The sequence below is a fragment of the Asterias amurensis genome, chromosome 1 (genome assembly GCF_032118995.1).
Source record: "Asterias amurensis chromosome 1, ASM3211899v1".
In the NCBI taxonomy this organism is placed as follows: Eukaryota; Metazoa; Echinodermata; class Asteroidea; order Forcipulatida; family Asteriidae; genus Asterias; species Asterias amurensis.
Window position 1 is genome coordinate 2,287,379 of NC_092648.1, and position 25,237 is coordinate 2,312,615.

Sequence of the window (25,237 nt, forward strand, 5' to 3'; positions counted from 1 at the left end):
GTTCCAAGTTCGCATGATGATACATTCTCAAAAACTTCGTGTTGGCACGTTTTACAATATTATAGTTTAATTAAAACATAATATATTGACTAACAGGGGCACCCTGGACATTCACCATGAAGTCTAGGTTTACAACCATTGATTTGCGAGTGGCTATTGCCGAGTTGGGCACTAGGTGAGTGGTGATAATTTGTGCGTTTTTTTCTTTTTTACTTTTTTAGTCAAATTAGTGTGTAGTTTCATGCATGGCAATCCAATGCCAATTGGATTGCATGACATCTGAATCCTTCTTGGTTGGTTGGAAAAGTTTCCTTATGGCACCACCACTTTTTCAATCGATGTGAAATAGTGTAGTATCTAATTTACCTCAATGAGATATCTCTTTTTGTAAAAAGGAGTGAAAAAGTGGTGGCGCCATGCGGAATGTTATCCCTACAGCCTACCTACAGGCTGGTTGGTAGTCAAAACCAAACAAAGGTGTTCACTTTATAGCTCTTAGCTTCCTGTTTTTTGTTTTTTTTGATGATTAAATAAATAACATTTAAAACAAAATAAAAATTAAAGTCTTAGTTTTTTAACTTTCCTCAACAGTTATATTTTGCAGCATTCTCCTTAACACTAACTAGTAACAGTGGTTTGCTGGCCAAAAATGCTGAGGCTAGTTCAGTAGTGAGAATGCTAGCAGGCTAGTGAAATGACAAGGCAACTTCGGATTTACATTTACTCACATCACATGGCTAGTCATGACTCATGGTCACTGAAAAAGTAAAAGGCAAACCCTGGTGAAAATATACCGCATAAAATAAAACGTAATGTTTTTATTTGTTCCTCAGGTTAATGGGTCTTCGAGTCATCAACATTTACGATATCAACAGTAAAACATACCTCATTAAACTACAAGGGTAAGCTTAAACAATCATACTAATATTCTAGAGTCCTACCCCCTCTATATATGAATCTAAGCAGTAAGTGGATATTACATTGCAACCTTTTGCAAACTTTTGCCGTACAATAACCAGTTTTTTTCAACTTTGAAAATTGACAAACATCAAAACATTTTGATTGTAAATGCTCCGTGATGCACTCTATGGCGATTCTTGACAGCAACTCCCTCCTGTGATGCAAGTACTTTTCTAATGGTAAATTAAGATCAGTCCTCAAATTACATGCAGGCCAATGAGGTCATGGCCTCCGTTGCCCCTGGTCTTGGCCTTGGTGCCCCTGGTCTTAGCCTTGGTGCCCCTTCGCAAGTGTCCCAAAAACTGTAAGATTTGACAATGGAAGTGCCCTTTGCATGATGCATTTGATTGGCCCTCTTCAAGATGAAATTCTAGGCCTTTAAGAGCGTTTTCTTTTCCCCCCAGCACTGACAAGAAAGAAATGCTTTTCGTTGAATCTGGAAACCGTTTGAACAGCACAGATTTTGACTGGCCCAAGAGTAACATGCCGTCCAACTTCAGCATGAAACTCAGGAAACATCTTAGGAGCAGACGCTTGACTCAGTTACGTCAGCTGGGTTTAGATCGAGTTGTTGATATGCAGTTTGGATCCGATGAAGCTGCCTATCATCTTATTGTGGAGTTATATGACAGAGTAAGCAAGGAGTATTAATACATTCTTACTAAAGGCCTGCAGCAGATTTCACGAAACTTTACGCAACTACGTTAGTCCAATTATTGCGCAACAATTATGGAGCAACTTGCACCATAAACGTTGCGCAAGTGGACTTACGCAGTTGTGTAAAGTTTTGTGAAATCGGCTTCTGGTCACACAGGCCTTGATGACAAGAATGAAATTGAGAATGTCAAAAATGCATGCCCTCAATTTGTTGAATGAGCGTGGGCGTATTCTGCGTGGAGCAAGTAAATCAATAGAATGCGTTCCCTTTGCGTCATGATCGTTATCGTTTTCGTTATCACTGCGGTGTGACTTGGCCTGACTTGTCATTGTGGTCAAGTGGTTAGGTTGTGGATACGAAACCCCAGCTAACCGCTGATTTCACAACGACGAGTAGAGTGAGTATTATCATCGAGTTATTGAATTGCAATTTATTGACTTGGTTCGTAATCATGGATATTAAACCAATGTATGTATGACAGAGATTGGCTGTAACGAGCTCGGCGTTTATATCCTCTTGTGGGAGTTTGCCAAGTTTCCTTGACAGGAAGATCATCTAAACAAACAAACAGAGTAGTTAGTTCACTACTCACCCACCAAATGCACTGACATGTTTTAACCAGTTTTATTCTAAGTTGATTCAATTACAATAACGCAGTGATTGAAGCTGTGTTTCCATTAAATAGCAGTGCGAACCGTAAGCACACGATTACTGTGTGAAAATAAATGAGGAAACGATGCAAATCAATGGTTAAGGTGCAAGATGGTCACTTGATTTGCTTGCTAACCTGTGAAATACGCTTCTGCTTAATTGTTCTGCTATAGTTACACAAAAATTTGCTTTCCGTTTAAGCAGCATTATGAAATTGGCCCCCATATCTCAAAAAGGCCAAAGATAGAAATTATGTTGGGAATTGAAACTGCAGAGTATCATTTATTGATACACATACAATGTAAGAGCTCTCTTTACAATTTTGAGATGATTTTGGTGTTATTTGAAATTGTCTTTGTTTCTTGCTAGGGTAATGTTATCCTAACAGACCATGAATACATCATCTTGAATCTACTGAGAACAAGACAAGAAAGTGAGGATGTGCGGTTTGCCGTCAGGGAGAAATATCCGCTTGACATAGCCATGAAGCCAGCACCACTCCCAGAACCAAATCGGTAAAGTCTTATCTCTTCTAACTTGATAATTTATTTGTTCCTTGAAGGCCGTGGTTAAAGGCAAAGTATACCTTTGGTTTGTTGGAACCATTCGATTGTTTTAATCCTATATTAAATGTAGATGTATACAATACATTCAACATCTGTCTTGATATTGATTAGTCAAACAGTAGGAGGGTTGACTGTGTACTGTAGATGCACTCACCACATGTTTTCTTGCAGGCTTGCAGACAGTAAGATTCCCAGTACATATTTTCTCAAACTCTTTTTCGTTACTCTTTGAATACAGGTTGAAGGAAATCTTGGAAAATGGCAAACAAGGAGACTTCGTCCGGAAAATCCTTAATCCACATTTTGGTACGTTGTTTTTAAAGTCCTAACTTGTTTGTACCTCATACTTAATCACATGCAAAAACATGCAGCTCTGTGTTGCAGTCACTGTGTTGACATTTCTTTGTTTTGTACATCTAAGGAAAATTATATTCTTTAACACTGTAAGTAACACTGTGTGGACATGTGTAAGTCCACATAGTGTTTCAAGTCCCTACTTTCCATGGACATCTTTTGTGCTGTAATTTATAGAATGTTGGTTTGAATCCTGGCCCGGTCATTCCCGACACTTGTGTCATTGATCAAGGCACTTTACCATTATTGCTTCTCTCCACTCAGGAGTACAAATGGGTACTGGTGAGAGCTGGGAGTAACCTGCGATGGACTGGCATCCTGTCCTGCAGCCGATTTCACGAAACTTTACGCAACTGTGTAAGTCCACTTGCGCAACGTTTATGGTTGCTCCATATCCGTCGCGCAAGTGGACTTATTAAAACGTTGCGCAAGTGGACTTACGCAGTTGCGTAAAGTTTCGTGAAATCGGCTGCAGGGGGAATAGAATATTCTCAGTTGTTTAATGTCGGACATAAACACTGGCCTGATAAGCCACTTTGGCTTGGGACACACTTGACCTTTTTTAATGAGGGAGATTAAATTTACATCTGCTTTTAATTTAATTTTTTTATTTTCCAGTGTTCGGGCCAGCTGTGATTGACCACTGTTTGCTGAAACAAGGATTTCCAGCAGGCGTCAAAATGAACAAGGACTTCAATGTTGACGAAGGTAATGGGCTAATGAAATTAGATTCAACTATTATAAGCAATTCATTAATAGTAAGCAAATCTCTAATTGAGTAGTGGTGGTTCTGATTAATTACTCAATTCATTTAAAGAAATTTTAATTGCACAACATTTCTGTACTATTTATATCATCTTACTAATAGCTGATTTAGGATGATTTCAAACTCAACTGATGAAGGTCTTAAATCATATTCCAATTTATGCTTTCAGAAATTCCCAAGCTGTTGCTGGCCCTTAAGGAAGCAGAAGATTTAATGGAGCAGTCCGGTCATTCACATGAGAAGGTAATTTTAAAAACCAAATGTCACTCAAAACATTCCGTTCTGCTTTTTACTTAATCTTAAAGCAGTAAACCAGATTCTCAGAACCTGTGTACTTGTTGACTAGTCAGTGGTATTTTTGATGTTCTGGTTGGTGGGTTGGAATCATACCTGAATAGTATGCCTGTGGTTTTTTCCAGCAAGACTTAAGAAAGACTTTTACTAAGGGTGTTGCTAAGGATGTCCTATACGTCAGCGCATGAATCTACTATCTAGCCATAGCTTTAGTTGTTAAGTATAATAAATTAAAGTACTTAAGGAAACAAAATCGCACACACAGACTCGACATGTTTACAACCAACATGGTCCTGAAAGTTTGAATATGCGCAAGCTTTGCACAGTCTATTTCTTGTTGCCAAAACATATGATTCAAACTGCCTCTAGCTACTGGGCAATCTCTGTGGTCTAGTTGGTAAGACACTGCTCTAGAATTGCAAGGGTTGTGGGTTCAAATCCCACCCGAGTAATATGCCAGTGATATTTGTTTTCACAGGAAGCGGGGAAAGTACTGAGTATACAGTGCTAACACGCATCGGTGTATGGGTAAAAACCAAAGTTAATACTTTTTATTGTTGTTAAATATTGCCTGACTTATTCTTATTTCTTTAATCCAGGGCTACATTATACAGAAGAAAGAGAAGAAACCAACGGCAGTGGTTGGGAGTGAAGACGCAGAGTTACTTGTGTGAGTTTTAGATAATTCTTTGATCTGTGTTTTTTTTTGGCGCTGATTATATCAACCCTTTGGAGTCTATTTATTTTTGTAGAATCATCACCATGCACCCAGACATGACCAATATTGTTGATATTTGACACAATTTCTGCAGTTTGAATATCTAGGAAAATAGCGCAAAACAGAGACTTTGTTTTGTTAACATGAGAATCAATGGAATTTTCAATTCAGGACATGACCTTTAACAGGCATGATACTTTTTCCTACTTTAGTCTGTTTTTTGAATTTGTTTGCCTTGGAAAAATAAAACAGTTGTGATTAAATAGCCTGAGGTGTATATAAGAGCCCACACCATGTATACTTGGAGGTGAGTCCTTTTACTCAATAAAATATTTCTACTTTTTTTGTAAGGAACCAATTAGGGGCGAGTGTACAACGCTGAAATATTGTAGCCGTTTGTGATCGCTGTATGCATTTACAAAGAGTACTTGTCGGTGATATTTTCTCTAAATACATTGTGTTTGGTTTCTTATTCACAGATACAATGAATATCATCCGTTTCTGTACAAACAGCATGAGACCTGCCCTTACCTTGAGCTTGAGTCGTTTAATAAGGTGAGTTTGCGTTTAGTTAATCAAGACCATTATGATGAAACTGGATATCATGCCCAAGTTGCAAATACTAGAGCTGCTTTCTCCCCCTGATTCTGCAAAAAGTTTCTCTGAAAATAAACTAATCTTGCCACGTTCTGATGAACAAATTTCAAAATCACCCTGATTATGGAGACTTTTTCCCTATGATGTTTAAAGTATTTCTAACTATTGCTGTGTAAAATCTTGCCGATTGCACAATGCAAATGCTGGCAACTACGAAATTGTAGTCGATCGATAATGATGCTGATATCATAAAGGTAGTTAAGTAAATGTTTCATGGGTTTGTAATTATATGCAACTGACTTCTTAATATATTTCAGGCGGTGGATGAATTTTTCTCCAAGTTGGAGAGTCAGAAAGCTGATGTAAAAGTTCTTCAACAGGTAAATCAAGTTACTAGTCTTGGTTGTAAAACTGAATTTGATCTTCTTTAAGTATCCTCCTAATAACTGACAAACCTCGTTAGAATATTTGAAAAATTTTAATTTCATCACTTATTCTGATCATACATGTCATATGATATTCTTATATTTTGACTTCAGGAGAAAGACGCCTTGAAGAAGCTAGAGAATGTCAAGAAAGATCATGAGAAACGTCTTGATCAGCTGGCCAAAGCACAGGTTGGTTTTTGTCATTACGTGAAAGATTTGAAGACCTTCCGAGTTTGGCCTCAAAAAACAATATAAAATTGGGCTTGTACAAACCCTCGCTTGTTGATTTGGTTTTCAGTCCCTACTTGATTGCGTGGGTTTTTCCACCTCAGGGTTTTCCTCCCACATCTAAAACTGTGACTTCTTCAACCTTTTTTCTACACAGGTATATTCAGGCTAAAGGGTCACGTTTAAGAGTCCCTTGGCTTCATCAATGGAAAGATACAACAATAATGAAAATTACATGTATGTATTCAAAATCAAATTAGTTTTGAGTGCACAAAGAAAACTTCATTCAGTTGCACGTTCAACTTAGCAATCTAGCCCCAATGTTTGTTCCCATTTTGTTTTGGGTGCTAGTCAGAAGTCGTACAATTGTACACTACAGCTTAGGCAGGTGCCATGCCTAGGGAGTCCAATACAACCTGGAACCAATCTCTGAATTTACCCTGATGGTTTGTTGCTTTTGTTTTTTGTAGGATGTTGATAGGCGGAAGGGAGAGCTGATTGAGACGAATCTGCCATTGGTAAATTTTATTGGGTTTCTTCTTCTCTTAACAGTTGTGTGCCATACTGCCTTGATTGATTGATTAATTAATTGATTGATTGACTGATTGATTGACTGATTTATTGACTAATTAATTGATTGATTGATTGATACAGGTGGATCAGGCCATCAAGGTTGTCAGTAGCGCTACAGCTAATCAGATTGATTGATTTATTAATTGATTGATTGATTGATTGATTGATTGATTAATACAGGTGGATCAGGCCATCAAGGTTGTCCGTAGTGCTATAGCTAATCAGATTGACTGGATGGAGATCAACAACATCATCCATGAAGCTCAAGCTCAACAAGATCCCGTCGCCCTAGCCATCAAGAGTCTCAAACTGGACGTCAATCACATCACCATGATACTCAAGTTAGTTCTTAGTTTATATCCTCGAATAAAACTTGTTTCTGTGTCACTTGTGTCATAGGAAGGGTCAAACATTGGTGTTTGTCAACTTATTGCATATTTGTTGGCCAAATTATCAAGAAACATACAATCAAAGTCTCATGTGCTGTGCCGTGGCTGAGCGGTTCAGAGCACCAGACTCAAGCTCTGGTGTTTCTGATCAGCAGAGTGTGGGTTTCAAGTAGTGACACCCACGTCCTTAAGCAAGACACTTCACTATTGCCTCATCCTTCAGATGGGATGTACATTAAGCCGTTTGCCCTGTGTCTTGTGTAACTCATGTTAAAGAACCCAGTGAACTTATCAAATAGAAGGGGTTCGCCCCGGTGTTCCTGGTCTGATCGGCAGCATATTGGACCACAGCACCTTGTAAACCATTACATGATGATATAAAGGAGTAGGTCTTGTAATTCAACGTAGTCCCACAATAACTTGCAGGCGAGTGTCACTGAGCGACATATTTGCATGCTGTATAAGAAGCCACTATTATTATTATTATGTGAACTTTTCAGATGAATGCAGTGTCTACTTATTGGTGAGAAAACAGCCACAAAAAATACCTTCTGGTGTTTTGCATCTTGTTTATTATTTTTATTCTTACTGTTTGCAGAGATCCCTATGAAGTTGATGAGGAAGATGAAGATGAAGATAAATCCAGTAAAAAGCAAAAGAAGAAAGATAAAACCAACTATATAGACATTGACCTTGGTCTGTCTGCATACGCCAATGCTAGAAGGTAAGTTTGTACTTTACTTTCAGTAAAAAGCAAAAGAAGAAAGATATAACCAACTATATTGACATTGACATTGATCTTGGTTTGTCTGCATACGCAAATGCTACAAATTGTAGAAGGTATTATTAGTTTTAGGCTTGAGTATTTTTACTTTTGGTTTTTACCGACTTGTCTCGTGTTACTTATATTTTGGCCTACGCTTGGCTGTTTATAATAATAATAGTGGCCATTTATAATGCACCATGGGTGTCTAAAAGACACTCCTGCTTCTGTTTTTATTTGTCAACCGCCTTGATGCCCTTGCATAAGGGCTCTATAGGTGCTTGATATTCATTAGTAGTAATAGTACGTAACTTTGGTTACACTAGAGGATCAAAATTGTACTTGTTACTTACAAACATCTGGCAAGAAAGGCAGTGGACACTTTTGGTAATTACTCAAAATAATTATTAGCATAAAACCTTACTTGGTAACGAGTGATGGGGAGAGGTTGATGGTATATTGTGAGAAACGGCTTCCTCTGAAGTGATGTAGTTTTTCGAGAAAGAAGTATTTGATTTTGAGACCTCAGATTTAGAATTTGAGGTCTCGATATCAAGCATCTGAAAGCACACAACTTCGTGTAACAAGAGTGTTTTTTTCTTTCGTTATTATCTCACAACTGCGACGACCAATTGAGCTCAAATTTTCACAGGTTTGTTATTTTATGCATATGTTGAGATACACTGAGTGAGAAGACTGGTCTTTGACAATTACCTTTGAAAAATAGTGTCCACTGTCTTTAAACTTTTTGTGTCTTTAGGTTTTATATTCAGAAGAAGTTTTCCAAGAAGAAGGAACAGCGAACTGTTGATGCTTCTCAAAAGGTATGTTTCATTCATTCATTCATTAAGAAATATTTATTCTAAATTACCCGTTAATTCATCAGACTATAGAGACAGTTGCTATGTCAAATGGTTTGGGGCAAGCCTTTGTATAGCAATTCCATTGTATAGCAATTCCTGGTACCATTGTTCCATGTACCCTCAAAGAATTGTGTTTGAGTGTTTGCCGTCTCTTTCATAACAGCAAAAAAGCTTGCCTCAAATCATGTGACATAGCAACCGTCTGGATAGTCTGAAGAATTCAACTCACTAAGCGCTAACTTGTGACTGAGCAAGTCATTGTACCAGACATTCAATGTACCTCACAAATGACTCATTGATGTGAATTATCTTGTGCCTTGCAGACAGTCAAGTTGGCAAAATAACTCAAATACTAATTGTTTCATTTAGTCAATTTAAATGTGTGTTGGTTTCATTCCTAGGTTTCACTTTGACCAAGTCAATTTCTAGATAAAACTAATGATGTAAATTTTCCTTCATCTCACAGGCGATTAAATCAGCTGAACGCAAGACAAAGCAAGCATTAAAAGATGTAGCAACAGTAGCTAGCATCAATAAGACAAGAAAGACATACTGGTAAGACATCCACCCTCATCCTATGTCTGTCAGTCTGTCTGTTTGTCTGTGTCAATGTACTTCATTAAGCACAAACTGCTATAATGTGATATGGACCGACCAATTATGTACTTCATTAAGCACAAACTGCTATAATGTGATATGGACTGACCAATCATAACACAGGTTACGTCAGAGCATGTGAAAAGGTTTGTAAGACTGGTGCTTGTCTCTGTCCTTATTGATAAAGACAAGGGACCAGTCTAAAATATCCTCATCATTTTTTGGGGGGTTCCTTTTTTGTTGGTGTTGTGGCCGAGCGATTTACTGCATCGACTCAAGTTCTAATGGTTGAACCATCTGAGTATGAGTTCGAATCCCGGTCATGAGGGAAAGCCTTGATGATACTTGTGTCCTTGAGCAAGGCACATAATTGCTTCTCTTAACCCAGGTGTATAAGACCCCGTTCCCACTGGACCCCGCAGTGATCTTGCAATCCGAGAAAAGGGCGATCAAGACCCCGAAAGGGCGATCAAAGGGTGATCAAAGAGAAATAAGCTCCAGTGGGAACGCGAGGGCGATCAGGATCTGACCGTGCAGTTTTGATCCTCCTCGGGAGTAGGATTAAAGCGGGATTTGATCGCCCTTTTGGATGAATAGGCGATCAAAAGTCTAGTGGGAACGCAAAGGGCAATCAGACCCCCCAATTTGCTAGCAAAACAGTGTTCTTTTAACCCCACTTCCATTCCCAAAGAGGGGGGATCCATGCATGATCATACTCAAGTTGGAACGCGACCGGCATTTTACGCCTACAACTTATCTTGTTGCGGGGTTCCATTTTCACAATTGTGGATCCAGTGGGAACGAAGTCTAAGTGGTAACCTAAGAGGGCTGAGACAGTATTGCAGTGGATTTACCCCTAAGTGCTAATTTAAGCAGCTTAGGGTTCTCTGCTCCCCAGGAAGGTAAGAAAGTTAGAAGAATGGTCTAAAAGTATGCCTGAAGATCAGGAATAATGTTGTAAAGCGCCTTGATCTAGCTACTAGAATATGATCTATATAAGAACCAGGTATAATTTGTATTTTTGTTTAGGTTTGAGAAGTTTTACTGGTTCATCAGCTCAGAGAATTACTTAGTCATTGCTGGAAGAGACCAACAACAGAATGAAATGATCGTCAAGAAGTACCTCACACAAGGTGAGATTTCACTCTCGTTTACATTTTGTCGGAGAGTGTGGGTTAAGGCCACCCCTGGTCCTGGAGCAACACACATAACCACTATTGACTCGACCTACAGATGGGGCATAAATGGCATGTGTTGTGTAATGCATGTGAAAGAACCCAGTACAATTATCGTTAAGAGAAGGTGCTTGCCCCAGTTTGTCTTGCATGATCTGCCAGCAATGTGTGCCACCTCACCCTGTATCCCTTTCAAGGAGTTGTATTACGGTTGCTTCATCTCATAAAGTCATTCTCACCAACTTCCACCAGATTTGCAGGAGTATCATTTATGACAGACATGGCACATTATAAATGTTCACTACTATTATTACGGAATCAATCAATCAATTAATCAAAAGTCATTTCTAGAGCACCAATCAAATGTTTGCTCTAAGGCTCTGAGGTGAATGGACCGATCCGGCCTGTCAATCAAACTGTGCGCGTTCACCCATTTGACCAATCATAGCAATGATTGTGGTCGGACAAACTCGGTCATGCGTATATTTGGCACGCACGGCAGAATCGTGCAGAATGTCATTGGGAGTGCTCGTACCATGTCTTGCTCATGTGCGTGGTGGGCGGAGCTTAGTGGAAAGCCTGAATGGTCCATAGTAAGACTGCTGGAACAGGTGAGCTTTAAGGAGTGTCTCAAATGATGTAAGTGAGCTGGTATGTCTCATTTTTACCGGAAGTTTATTTCACATTTTGAGGCCGTATGCAGAGCATGATCTCTCTGCAAAAGTTTCTGGCAAAGCATTGAGAGATGACGAGATTTGTCTTATTTTTTCAGGTGATGTGTATGTGCATGCTGATCTACATGGTGCTAGTAGTGTGATTATCAAGAATCCATCAGGAGGTCCAGTACCACCAAAGACACTCCATGAGGGTGGTGTAATGGCTGTGTGTTACAGTGTAGCATGGGATGCTAAGGTTGTCACTAGCGCCTGGTGGGTCAATAATGATCAGGTAAGAATCAGTGACCCTCCCCTCCACCCACTGCCTCCCTAGTCCCCCTCCCTCTCCCCCAAGACTACCTTCTCTAATGCACTCCATGAGGGTGGAGTAATGGCTGTGTGTTACAGTGTAGCATGGGATGCTAAGGTTGTTACTAGCGCTTGGTGGGTCAACAATGACCTGAGTGTAAAATCAGTGTATGATATTGATTGGTCAGACAGTAGGAGGGTTGACTATTTAGCCTACTGTGTAGATGTAGATGTAATCACTACATGATATTGTATTGCAGGTTGGCAAGTTTATCTATCATTTAAACTGCAGTAGATGATATTGAATAGTCCTACAGTAGGGGGGTTGACTTTTTACTGTGTAGATGCATTTACCACATGATATATTGCAGGCTAGCATAGTTTACCATTCAAAACCGCAGTGGATGATATTAAATGGTCAGACAGTAGGAGGGTTAATGATCACAAGGTTGTCAGCCATCTTGAAAACCTTCACGTAGTTTTCAGACAAAACATAATGAAACCGTCCTTAACATTAATATTTATTTATTTCAATTGTGTTTATTTTTCCGACTTAGATTGGAAAGTCAAGTTAGCACTATAAAAATGTGTAATTTTTGTCTTTATCTTGTCTGTAGGTATCGAAGACTGCTCCAAGTGGAGAGTATCTTACCACTGGTAGCTTCATGATCAGAGGTAACCGAAGAACTTGCTTGATTATTTATACATTGGACTCAAATCAATGTGCCAGTTTGTGTGTTACAGAAAGTGTTTTGTACAAAAATGTAGGCTTCAAAAAACCATGCCCAGCTGTCTTCTTTTTTCTTAGAGAAATAATTTGTTGTGTACTTAAAACAAATTGCCAGTTGATCATACCTAACGCATAGACCACATTGTTTTGTTGGTTGAAGTCATCTCCGTGTTGTTGTTGATTGGAACATGCCAAGTTGATCCTACCTTAACGCATAGAGAAATAATTTAGAGAAATAATTTGTTGTGTATTTAAAAACAAATTGCCAGTTGATCATACCTACACGCATAGACCACATTGTTTTTGTTTGGTTGAAGTCATCTCCGTGTTGTTGTTGATTGGAACATGCCAAGTTGATCCTACCTTAACGCATAGAGAAATAATTTAGAGAAATAGTTTGTTGTGTACTTAAAAACAAATTGCCAGTTGGTCATACCTACACGCATAGACCACATTATTTTTGTTTGGTTGAAGTCATCTCCGGTTTGTTGTTGATTGGAACATGCCAAGTTTGATACTGTTCATGTTTTTTGTTTCTTTCAGGGAAGAAGAATTACCTTCCTCCAGCTCAGCTGATGATGGGATTTGGATTCTTGTTCAAGGTAGTAAAAGCTAGAGAATTTATTATTATTATTATTATTATTATTCTTTTTTTTTGGGGGGGGGGGGGAACTTAACGTGTAAATCTAACATAACGATGTCACTACTGAAAAAACATGGAATTTAGAGAGGGAAGAATATGACAGTTGAACATTTATGCACATTTGAATGAAAACCAATATTTGACATCCATATTTGATATTTAAACAGCCAATAAAGGATGATCTCAAATATATAGATATTACAGTTTTCTAACAGCTGCAGTCCATCCAGGAAACATTAAAAATATAACGAGTCTCTTACCTCATGTTAAACATGGTAAAAATGGGTTTTTCTCCAGAACGCTCCAAGCCAAATTTTTGAAAAACGTGGGGTCAAACAAGCCTGCGCGACAAAGGAATCGTGACGTCAGTGGCGGCTATTTGGTGTGGAAATGCCAAAGCTGGAGAACTGTGTTCAAAACCAATAGGGGATAATTGTCACTGGCGTCCAGGGTCATTATAATAGATAAGCCGTTTTTGACTCTCGGCTGAAAAAGCCGCGCGGCCGGGTGCATTTTTGACTTGAGATATTTATTACTAAATGCAAATTTTGAGAGTAAAATGGTTACTAACCAGTATCTGCGATGTGTATTTGGCAATAAAAAGGTAATATTTGACATATTGAGATCATCCTTTATTGGCTCTTTAAATAACATCTATTACATCATTGCGGTACATGCTGCTAACACAAAGGATTCCAACTGCCTCTAGCCACTGGGATAGTTCAGTGGATGCAAAAATTGTGGTTTTGAATTCCGGCCGAGTGATTTGCCTGTTGATTTGTTCACTGAATTTGGGGGAAGTACTGAGGCTAAAAACAAATTATAATCTATAAATCCGTTACTGACATAGTGATGATGTCATTGATAAATGAGCAGTAATGATGTCATTAGATTTAAAAACAAATTATTTCATGCCATTGATTGGCATACATGTAGTAACATTTTCTTAGATTAACATACAGATTATGACAATTTGATTGACAGTTGGATGATTCTAGTCTATGGAGACATAAGGATGAGAGGAGAATACGAACCCTAGAGGAGGAGGAGATGTCAATGGCTGATGAAAGGTCAACGGTAAGTAGGTCAACCAGGCTTGGTTCTATTCATTTGAATCATACAAGGAAAATGTTTAATTTGTCAGTTTTCAATTATTTTTGTTACTCTGATCAGCAGAGTGTGGGTTCGAATCCCCAGCCATGACACTTTCGTTTCTTCGGATGGGACGTAAAGCCGTTGGTCCCATGTGTTGTGTAACGCATGTGAAAGAACCAAGTGCACTTATCGATTAAAGGAGGGGTTCGCCCCGGTGTTCCTGGCTGTGGCTGCTGTATGCGCTGTAGCACCTTGTAAACCCTTATAAGGTGCTAAATAATTGGGTCTCAGAATTCATCACTGCAATTACCTATCTTTCTGAAGGTTTGTATATGCTCAGCTCCTTTAGTACCTTGTTTGGTAGATACATGATCTATATGAGACTTTGATACTATTATTATATTATATTTGCTTCGGAATAAGTGGCTACAGCTACGGCTGTGTATTGGGATGCATCATTGTGGTTTGCTGTATAGGACATCCTTGGCAACAGTCAAAGCCGTAGCAGTAACTGCCAATTCCAATGCTGAATCTGAATCTGAATTTGAATTATATTGACCCCTTACACGCACGTCACATGCGGCGACTGTGTCATGCTCACCATTTTGGCTGGCAAACACTGTAGATTTACGTGTAAACGCCGCTTCGCCTAAAATGCGCACTTCACTGAATAACGCACACAGTGACATTGCCCACCAATATGGCGCATCCAAGATTATTCGATGATGACATCAGGGGAGTTGGGTCAATAGTCGGCAAAGCATCCTAATGGAAGCTGACTCCAACTTTTTTGTAGAGAAGACAATGAAGGAGTTTAAGTTTTAGACTCGTTGGAGAAAACCCCCATAGGTTAACCCAATCCACAATCAAGGCTTCAGTCCGGGTCCACAGAGGTAAAAGGCAGTGACGGAAACCACTGAGCCAACCTGACTTGCTGGGTTTGTTTTTAAGATCAAAGACATGTTTAAAATAAACAAACTTGTAATTCCTTTGTTATCTTAGGTTGATGGCTCAGTGGATGATGAAGAAATACCTCTTCAAGATGACGGTGATGAAGACAGTGAAGATGAGAAGACACAGGAAGAACCGGGTGAGTAACTGATTACTAAAGGCACCCAAGGAAGACCCTTTGTACTGTGGAGTGTTGTGGCCGAGCGGAATAGAGGACGGGACTGGAGCTCTGGTGTTTCTGTTCAGCAGAGTGTGGGTTCGAGCCCTGGTTGTGACACTTGTGTCCTTTCAAGCAAGATACTTAACCATTATTGCTGCTTTCTTCATATGGGATGTAAAGCAGTGTGTTGTGTAATGCACGTTAAAGAACCCAGTACACCTATTGAGAAAAGAAGGGGTTTGCCACGATGTTCATGGTTTGATTGGCTGCATATTGCGTAACATCACCTTGTAAGCCATTACATGGTGGCATAGAGGAACATGTATCTTGCTTCAAAAAGCTAGCTCTACAACACCTTGCAGGATATACTGAGTGTTGAAGTGCCTCGAGCATCACTGAGTGGATATGAGTGCTAAGTAAGAGGCTATAATTATTATATTATTACTGAACTGGCACTTAGTTTTGTGATGAAAAATTGAATATTTCCTGTTCAGTTTGTCACTAGGTTTTAAAGGGAGGGTATACCTTGGGTAATTGCTCCACAAATTTGTTACATTTCTATCCATGTTAACCTGATTGTGTTGTTGTCTCCTTGTGTCTTATCAGCCATGAAGATGGAGGACATCGAGGAGGCAGAAGAAGAAGAACCTCAGGATGAAGTCAAAGATGAACCAGTTATGGCAGAGAGTAGTTCAGATGATGACACTGCCTATCCAGATACAGCCATTCCACTTTATCATGTTCAAGGAGCAAAGTAAGTGGACATTCTACGCAGTGAGGAAATGTTAATCCAATTCACCAGGGCCCAATTTCATGGTTCTGCTTAACTGTAAGCAAAGAGTTGGCGCTTTCGGTGACAAGGAATTCTGTGCTTGCCTTAAGCATATTTCACAGGTTAGCAGGTATTTTTGCCTGTGAACATTTGTACTTCATGATACTAGGCATTATTCGCTTACACAGCTAGAGCAGAAATTTGGCACTTGCAAAGTAAGCAGAGAATGGTGATTGCAAGAACTGAATTTGGTGGTAAGCAGAGTCATGAAATTGGGCACTGATGTCATTACTCAAGATAAATCTTGTGTGGCTTTTTGGGAGTCGGTTTTCCTGTTTGTTACTGTGCAGTGCCGATTTCTTTCTATACTCATTGAATCCACAAATGGTAGACCATTGCCATACAGTGGCCACCTCTTGCATCAGTGCATAGAGTCTTTAGACTTTAATGGTTTTCTCTTCTCCATCTGAACTAAAGGTCAGAGGTACAGAGGTCACGAGGGTCAAGTGTTCTGAGCTCTGGAAGCTACCATTCTAATGAAGGGGAGACAGAGACGGTATACCTTGGTGATGACCAACCTATAGTACTTGGTGTTAGCAAAACCAACAAACAACAGGTAAAGTAACATTAAGGGAGTGGGCTGGGAGGTCTATAAGGCCCGTTTAAAACCAGCAGTAGTCCCTGCGTCAAGACCCCACAATGTATAAAATAGGCGTTTAAGACTGAGATTCCCATTTATAAATCACCTTTCCGTTAAAAATTTCCAACAGCCTTTTTAAACTGAGCTCACTTTGAATATTGATATGAACTTAAAGCATTGCAGAACCTCATCAAGCTTATCTCTTGTTCTTTTTATTTGCAGAATCAAAAACAGTACTTATCTGCCAAACAGAAAAGGTAAAGGAAATTTAAATATGTGATAGTTACAGTGTCTGCTGTGGCGTGTCATGGTCTAGCGGTTAATAGCACTGGATTTAATCTCTGGTGTTTGATCAGCAGAGTGTGGGTTCGAATCCCGCTCGTGACACTTGCTACGTAAAATTGGGGAGGTAGTGCTTTCTGCTCTACCAGCCAGGCTTCGGATTGATGATACCCAAGCCTACATCCATATAGACTGTAAAGGGGGTGACCTTGTTTCAGCCCTAGGAGTAGGTGGCAACGGCCTCTGGAAAAAAATAATTGTAGCCCACACCTTGAAGTGGCCTTCAGGCCTTGTGTGTCTGGCGACTTGCATAATTTTAAATTTTTTTTAATGCAATTGTCATCTGTGTCTGCTGTACACACCCTCTATGTCAGCTGTGGGCATGAAGTATCAATATAAGAATAGAACACAGAGTATGCTGAGCTCAATTGTCGTCTGTGTCAGGTGCTGTCGCAAACTTCACCTAATTATACTTCCACCATGCAAAGTTTCAAATCCTACTGATATGATGTTTTGATTTCCCCATCAGGCAAATGAAGAAACAGCAAATCAAAAAGCAAAATGAAGACATCAATGAAGATGATGCCAAGAAGGAAGATGTAGATACGAAAGAGATTGTGGATGGCATCACGTTGGAGACACAAGTACTAAGAGAAGACGACGAGACTCGGATCCCAAGACTTGAAGATGCAGAAGATGATGAGGGGGAACAAGAAGAGCAAACAGCGGCTCAAAGAGGCAGTGTAGGTCAACGACCTCTCATTCTTGTAATCATTTATTTGTGGCGTGGTGTGGTCGAGTGAATAAGAGCAACGAACTGAAGCGCTGGTGTTTCGGTTCAGCAGAGTGTGGGTTCGAGCCCCGGTCTTGACATACTTCAAATATTTTTTGTTGTACAAAGTCGATTTTGATTGTTGATGCACTTCTTTCATTAATTTAACTTGTTTTTGGTGAATATTTCAGGTTGAAGCTTCAACACAACCTGCACAAGTCAAACGAGGTCAGAAGGTGAGTCAACAGGGCCATTTTAAAAACAAATTTTGAAGAAGAAAAAGCCACAATGAGTTTGTAGAGACATTTATTTTATAAAGTAATAAACCACATGGAAAACTGACTGGGTAATTTTGAAACTATTTCGGGCTGAACAGAGTAGGACTTGAACCTGCAACCTCCGGATTAACGTACAGGTGCTCTACCGACCTTGCTTTCAAGCCCTATGCTGGCGATCTCTTTGTTTTCTTTCTCAATATCTTTGTTTCAGGTGCAAGTAAGAAGCCATACAACTGTTAACTGCCATATTGCTGGGGATCAAAATCCAAGTATATGATACAATTTGGGAAGCGGTAGCGAAGGGATCATCTGAACTTTTTATCTATTGAGATACTTATTGTTAAGTTTAAAATATAAAGAAGAGTCTCTTTCCCATGTTTTCTACACTCTTCAAAAAGTGTACTGCTGTAGTCTTCCGCATTGAAGAAGATGATTAATATTTCATGCATTGACAGTAGATTATTTGTGTGCAACGTTTTCTTTTTATCCAACAGAATAAATTAAAGAAGATTAAACAGAAATATAAAGATCAGGATGACGAGGAGAGAAGACTCAAGATGGAAATCTTGGCCGTAAGTTTTCAAGGAGAGACAAATATTTTTACTACTCTATCTCTCTCGACAACAGACACTTAATTAACAGACATACAACTTGTCAGCTGTGCCCAATTTCATAGAGCTGCTTTGCAGAAAATATTGCCGAGAAATGTTCTGCTAAGCAGAAATGAGCAGGATGCTTCAAGACCTTCAAACAGACTAGGATTAACTCTTGTACTCTGATAACATTTTCCAGCAAGTTGTCCAACCATTCAAATCCATTCAACTCCATTCAACTGCACAGATTGTGTATGGTGGCACAACTGTGCACTGAACTAACTGTGTATGTTTACATGTGTGTACATGTAGATGCATTTACCACATGATAACATGTAGGCTGGCATAGTTTATCCATCCTTCAAAACTACACTGGAGGATATTGAATGGTTAAGCAGTAGGATGGGTCACTGTGTACTGTGTAGATAAATTCACTACATGGTATCATATTGCATGCCAGAATAGTTTACCTATCTTTCAAAACCACATTGGAGGATATTAAATGGTCAGACAGTAGGAGGGTTGACAGTCTGCAAGTCCACTGAGTAGACAACGTATCATGTGTTATTCCAACTTATTGCTTTGTTGAACACAGATTCTGCAAATTGTTTTGATAATTTTTTCATCCTTCAAAGTTTAAAATTTTAATTGAACAACTTTGCTGTTTTGACAACAGTCAGCCGGAGCACCGAGGGAACTAAAAGGAAAGAAAGCCAAGCAAGCTCGAAAACAACAACTCCTTGAGGAGAAGCATCAACAGACGAAACAGAGATATCAGCAGAAGAAGAAACAAGGAGGCGGTAAACAGCAGCAGCAACGAGATGGAGATGTCTTGGAGAGGACGGCAGGAGACGATGCGGTCGAGATGGAGGGAAAGATGCAAGGAATGAGTGTCAAGGAGGAACAAGGTGAGATGCCGCTGTATTTAGACATCTTGAACCTTAAAGGAACATGTTGCCTTGGATCGGTCGAGTTGGCCTTTGAAAAGCGTTTGTAACCGTTTGTTATGAAATGCATATGGGTAGAAAGATGTTTAAAAAGTAGAATACAGTGATCCACATACATTTGCCTCGAAATTGAGCGGTTTTCCTTTTATTTTGCGAACTAACACGGTCTGCCATTTATGGGAGTCAAAATTTTGACTCCCATAAATGGCTGACCGTGTTTGTCGACAAGGTAAAAGGAAAACCACTCAATTTCGAGTGATACTTGTGTGGATCATTATATTCTACTTTTAAAAAATCTTTCTAATCACATGCATTCTATAACAAACGATTACATACACTTTTCAAAGACCAACTCGACTGATCCAAGGCAACGTGTTCCTTTAAAGAGAGCACTTGAAAGTCTGAACTATAGGAAAGTTTTAGTTGATTTGGTTAAGCATCAGTGCATGTATACATGGGGCCAGTCTTTTTGATTTGTAAATGCTTGCTTATTCACTCGTGGCTGAGCGGGCTAGGTCACCAGACCCAAACTGGTGTTGTCAGCAGCACAGAGTGTGGGTTTGAATTGTGATCATGACACTAATGTGCCCTTAAGCACTTCAGCAAGGCACCATAATTGCTTTGTAAAATGTTGGTAAGGTATTGCATTCTGCTCAACAAGTCAGGCTCCTAGTGGGTGATATCCATGCTTTACATCTTTGCGGACTGTGAAGGGAGTTATCCTTTTTCAGCTCCAGCCGTCGATTTCACAAAACTCTTCCTAACTTAAGACTAATCTTAGGACTTAGGACGAGTCCCAACCCTGCACTGTAGCATGCAGACCTTAAGATTAATCCTAAGTTAAGACGAGTTACTCTTCCTAACCCGAGCTAAGACGAGTCCTAACTCTTTTTGAAATCGACGGCTGGAGTTGGTGGCTTTCGCACATTCCACTACTTTCCTGTGGATCATTGTAGCTTAAATAATGTCAAGACTTTGTTAATTCCTGGATTATTTCTTGTGATCTAGATGAGGATATGATTCAGCCAGTTGCCTTCAAGCATTCATGGAATAAGGAGGAGGCTGCTGGGGAGGTAAGCATGGAGAGAATCCTTCTCTAAAACTGCTTCATTGTTGGTTGATTTCATTCATTTGTTTGTCATTAATACTCGAGCAGGGCTGGCAATGACCCGCTGTACCCACAGCAATGTGAGGGAAATTGCTGTGCCCCTTCAAGAGTGTAGTTTAAGGCCTGCTCAAGAGTGAAGTGTGAAATTCCACTCAAGTATTGATGAACTATTCCTCTCACTAACCTACAATTTATTTTTTTTCACCGAGCTACCGAGAAGATATTGATAGTTTAGTGCATTAACTTGGCAGAAAAAGGTGGTCGCGAAAACACATTATTTTTAAATCTAAAGTTTCAATAACTATGTTGGAAATTATTCATAGAACAAGGAGGATTTTTTAAAGTTAGAACTAACATTGATATTTGCCACTTGAAACTTGTTCAAACTTTGATGTCTTATTTTTATATTTTAATTTTTTTTATGCAGGCTTCAGACGAAGAGAAAGACCAATCTCAACTCATGACGGTAAAATTTACAAACTCTTATTTCACGCTACTCTCATTATCACAAAAGACAGAGATGCCTAGCTTGATTTGTTGTCTGTTTCCGCTTTTTTGTGACAGACACACCCCACAAATTAAGGACGTTTAATGCATGATACACACGGCATGTGGTGATTAATCTATGTTAGCTACCAGGAGCTATGACAAGAGCTATGGCGGACATACCAGGGTGGCATAACAGAATGTCTGTGATCTTGAATGAGGTCGATGGATGATGATGATGAAAGAAGTGCTGTAGTTTAGTTTCACTTAATGTATCAAAGTTAAAATCACATTTTTTTTACTTCACCCATTTAATTTATTCTTGCTCTGTTTGTGTATTTTTATTTCTTTTTTCTCTGCACTTTTTGTATTTCTTGTAATACGCAGTAGAGTATATTAAAACAGGTCACTGCGCAATATAAATGTCCATAGTATTGTCAATTTATTTTTCAAAATCTACAATCATTCTTTTGAATATTTGCAGGAAAGTTTGAACATCGTGGACACGTTGACTGGATGTCCTCATGCAGAAGACTTGTTAATGTTCAGTCTACCAATATGTGCTCCATACTCCGTTATGCATAACTACAAGTAAGTACAATCATTCATAACCATAGAAATAAATTCATAGAATGCTTTGCCACAATGACTATTATGGGAGTCAACAGGTAAGCCTGTAACGCCAAAAGCGTGTAAATGCTGCTAAGCTTGTAAATGCTGGTTTAAATGGGTTTGGATGTTGCGATTTTAATTGGTTGTTTCTTTGTAATTTTGTTGGATTTATGACAATTTTGTTATTAATCCTTCAGGTTTAAAGTCAAGTTAACTCCTGGAACAGGCAAAAGAGGAAAAGGTAAGATATACTCGCTTCATTTTAATCAAAGCTTTTCATCCAAACATCTTTGGATTTGAATGGATAGTGTGATGTAGTTATTTTTTTTGGCAAATGATTTAAGCATTTTGAACTTGGTACTTCACAAGTCTTTGTTGGAAAACCACATCCCCTCCTTCTCAGTTATTAACAGATATTTCTGCTAATGTTAACCAAACCTATGGTGCTTTAGGATTGCCATATCGCTTATCCAGATATGAGGCTTAGCTTCAACGACTCAAATCAAACGGAAAAGTTAACTGACTGTAAAAAGTTATCTCTGCATTGTCCACATAATAATCTCACCCAGACGACTTTCTGAACTTAAGAATTTGACTTCCTGCAATTAGTCGTCTCGCTGAACCGACAACGAGGAGGACAACTCAACTTCTTAGTTTCAGTATTTGTTTTTCAGTAGTTAATATTGGTTAGAAAGTTACTTCTTTCTCAAAAATTACGTCACTTCAGAGGGAGCTGTTTCTCACAATGTTTTTTACTATCAACAGCTCCCCATTACTCGTTACCAAGTAAGGTTTTATGCTGATAATTATTTTGAGTAATTACCAATAGTGTCCACTGCCTTTAACCTAATTGTGTATTTATTTCTTGATGTTTTTAGCTGCAAAGGCTGCTCTTCATATGTTCCAGTTCTCTAAGGACACAGTGAGCAGAGAGAAGGATCTTTTTAAGAGTGTGAAGGTAAATAGAGAACATTGTTAACAAGTCTCAAGCTGAAATGTTGGATGGCGCCCTCTCTTGACCGTTTTTGCATTTGACTCCAATGATAACTAAAATTCCATGAAGGATCTTTTTATCCAATGATAACTAAAATATCATGAAGGTTTAGTTGGAACCTCGCCATACTCGTATATTAGTACCATAAGAAATTCCTGTGTGATGATGAACACAATTTTGGGTGAGCAAAGAAAACATCAGTAGAACATGATTTGAACCTGCGACCTCTGTATTGACATGCCGGTGCTATTTGAACTGAGCTATTTGTCCTTGAAGGTGGTCCTTCTCCTGTTGCTTCCCAAGTTGTATCATCAACATTTAATTGTCTCTTTATCCTTGCCTCTTAATTGTCTCTTTATCCTTATTACCATCTTTCCTTTATACTTGTCCACCTTCTTGCACATTAGGTAGATATTTGTTAATCTTTGTTTTCTTCTTATGTTATTAGGACACAGATTTGTCTAGGAATTTGCCTGGAAAAGTTAAAGTATCGGCTCCAAACCTTCAGAAGGCCAAGTCAAAGAAGAAGAAATAGTTGGGATGTTAACATTGATTTAATCAAGAGGATGTACATTTGTGCAGATCGTACTACTAAATGACATTATTTGATTCATTGGAAAAATCAACCACTGTGGTTTCTAATGATAGAATTCATACACTGGAGGTAATTACACAGTACACAGTCAACCCTCCTACTGTCTGACCACTCAATATACTCCACCGTGGTTCTGAATGATAGATAAACTATGCCAGCCTTCAGTATGACATCTGCAGTTCACAGTCAACCCTCCTATTGTTTGACCATTCAATATCTTCCTTTGTTGTTTTGAATGATGAGTTATGCCAGGCTGCAATGCGACATCATGTGTTGAATGTATCTACATATTACGCAGTCAACGCTCCCACTGTCTGACAATTAAGTATCATCCACTGTGGTTTTGAAAGGTAGTAGGGTTAATTTAATTCCTGCACAACTTCCTACGGAACTTTGGAAGTTGACTATTGTCTTTTGATTTTGCGTTGAATAACAACTTGGATGATTGCTTATGCCACATGTCACTTTGTCTTATGTCACATATTGTTTTTTGTTTGAATTGGGGTTTATTTCTTATGGGGGGGGGGGTGGAGGAGGTCGCTGAGTTGTTTTACTTTGGTGGACAGTGCATTGGTTTGGAACTTCCTGAAAAGTGTTTTTATACTTTATGACTGCACCAAGAGTTGAAGGTTGGGTCGTACTTTGTTAAGTACCCTAAAATGAATGATTATAAAAATTTACTTGGTGAGGAGTATTGCAGCTGTTGATCATATCAACTTTTCTGAGAAAGGATTCCCTTCGAAGTAGTTCATTCCCTGAATCGTTTCTGAGAGTTGGTGCCGGGTCGCAAATGCTCAGGGCACAAAAACTTGCTCAGCACAGATAGATCTTGCTTAACAGTTCTCAGCTGTGAACAGTTTGATGAAACTTGACCCTAGGCAGAGATGCAGTTTGTACCTGCTGTTGCCTCGCAGACATATACTGCTTTGATGTGGGAGTAACATTTTTCTAGTAATTTGGTCAGCAAGATAAGTAAGGCAGACAACTTTTTTCTCTTTTTGGTTTCTCAGCTGCGCCAACAAAAATTGAAAACGCAGGCAAAATCTGACGCTTCTTTATTTTTGAAAAACAACAGTTTTATGCCTATTTTATTGTGCTACTTAGCTTCAAGAATTTGGCTCCAGGCGGGTGATGATAATAAGAAAAGTTTTTTTATCTGTTTTATTTTATTGCCTTTTTTTCTTCTAATTTCTCAGGGCATGGTGGGTATTTGGATATACTTTATCCTTCTTTGGTTAGTCATTTACCACAAGTTTAACATTTGATCAAAATACAACACTTTAAATTACTTCAGCTCTTTTGTAACAATTTAAAAGTTGTATTTAATAATGTACATTGACAAATAAACTATAGGCCTAGACCTAATAGTTTTGAAAGTTACATTTTGTTTATATTGTATCATCACATTCACCATAAAATGTATCTAATAATCTACCCCAAGGCTTTTTCCCCTCAAGTTAATAAGAGAACGTCTATTTTATTTATTTTTTATTTTTGTACTTTAAAAACAAAACTTTTAATCACCATTCATAAATACCCAGACAGTTTCGCCACACATTTATTCCCTTATTTGTTTTGGTCACAATAGTCTAGCATTTTTCCTGTATGTCGTCTGCTGATACGCGACACAGGTCACCGATTCTTGGTCTTGAGACCTTGTGCGCATGCTTAATATGTAAACAAGTTCAATTTGTCAACTTTTAATTTCTCATTACCCCTTTACAAAATAGTGTTCCTACTTCCCAGTCACATTATGTTATGTGTTAGTTATTAGATTGGTAGTATTGATCAATTCTAAATTCTCCTTACCTCAAGACACAAGCTATGATCTCTCTGCCGTTGTGTATTCCATTCTCTTAAAGGGTATTGTTCTTATCAGAAAAGAAAGTCTATCAGTTAATCAGAAACACACCTGAAAACACTGGTTCGCTAATTGACAAGCGCGCTTGACTATTTGTTTACGAGTATAAGCTATGAACACCCCTGTCAACAAAATAGCCCGACCCGTATTTCCCAATATGGTGGTAACTTTTT

At 38.8% G+C, this 25,237-nt stretch overlaps 1 protein-coding gene across 1 annotated transcript; it reads left to right on the forward strand.

Annotated features, from left to right (window-relative positions):
- Positions 1-25,038, forward strand: LOC139942177 (ribosome quality control complex subunit NEMF-like). The gene is made up of 35 exons (XM_071938930.1): positions 1-175; positions 834-902; positions 1,365-1,593; positions 2,639-2,784; positions 3,074-3,141; positions 3,808-3,897; positions 4,125-4,198; positions 4,849-4,919; positions 5,447-5,522; positions 5,882-5,944; positions 6,104-6,181; positions 6,691-6,738; positions 6,974-7,134; positions 7,781-7,906; positions 8,706-8,769; positions 9,275-9,363; positions 10,435-10,538; positions 11,353-11,528; positions 12,163-12,220; positions 12,819-12,877; positions 13,903-13,995; positions 15,016-15,103; positions 15,731-15,878; positions 16,374-16,512; positions 16,759-16,793; positions 17,348-17,561; positions 17,782-17,826; positions 18,363-18,440; positions 19,138-19,369; positions 20,417-20,481; positions 20,944-20,982; positions 21,487-21,593; positions 21,812-21,855; positions 22,493-22,572; positions 23,057-25,038. Exons 1-35 carry the CDS (start codon positions 117-119, stop codon positions 23,141-23,143), a joined length of 3,402 nt encoding a protein of 1,133 aa, XP_071795031.1. The 5' UTR covers positions 1-116; the 3' UTR covers positions 23,144-25,038.
- The last annotated feature ends 199 nt before the right edge of the window (positions 25,039-25,237 follow it).

Coding starts and splice junctions, on each gene's coding strand:
- LOC139942177 (XM_071938930.1), top strand. CDS start 117: ATGAAGTCTAGGTTTACAACCATTGATTTGCGAGTGGCTATTGCCGAG. Junction 1,594..2,638: donor TTGTGGAGTTATATGACAGA/GTAAGCAAGGAG, acceptor GTTTCTTGCTAG/GGTAATGTTATCCTAACAGA. Junction 17,562..17,781: donor CAGCGGCTCAAAGAGGCAGT/GTAGGTCAACGA, acceptor TGAATATTTCAG/GTTGAAGCTTCAACACAACC.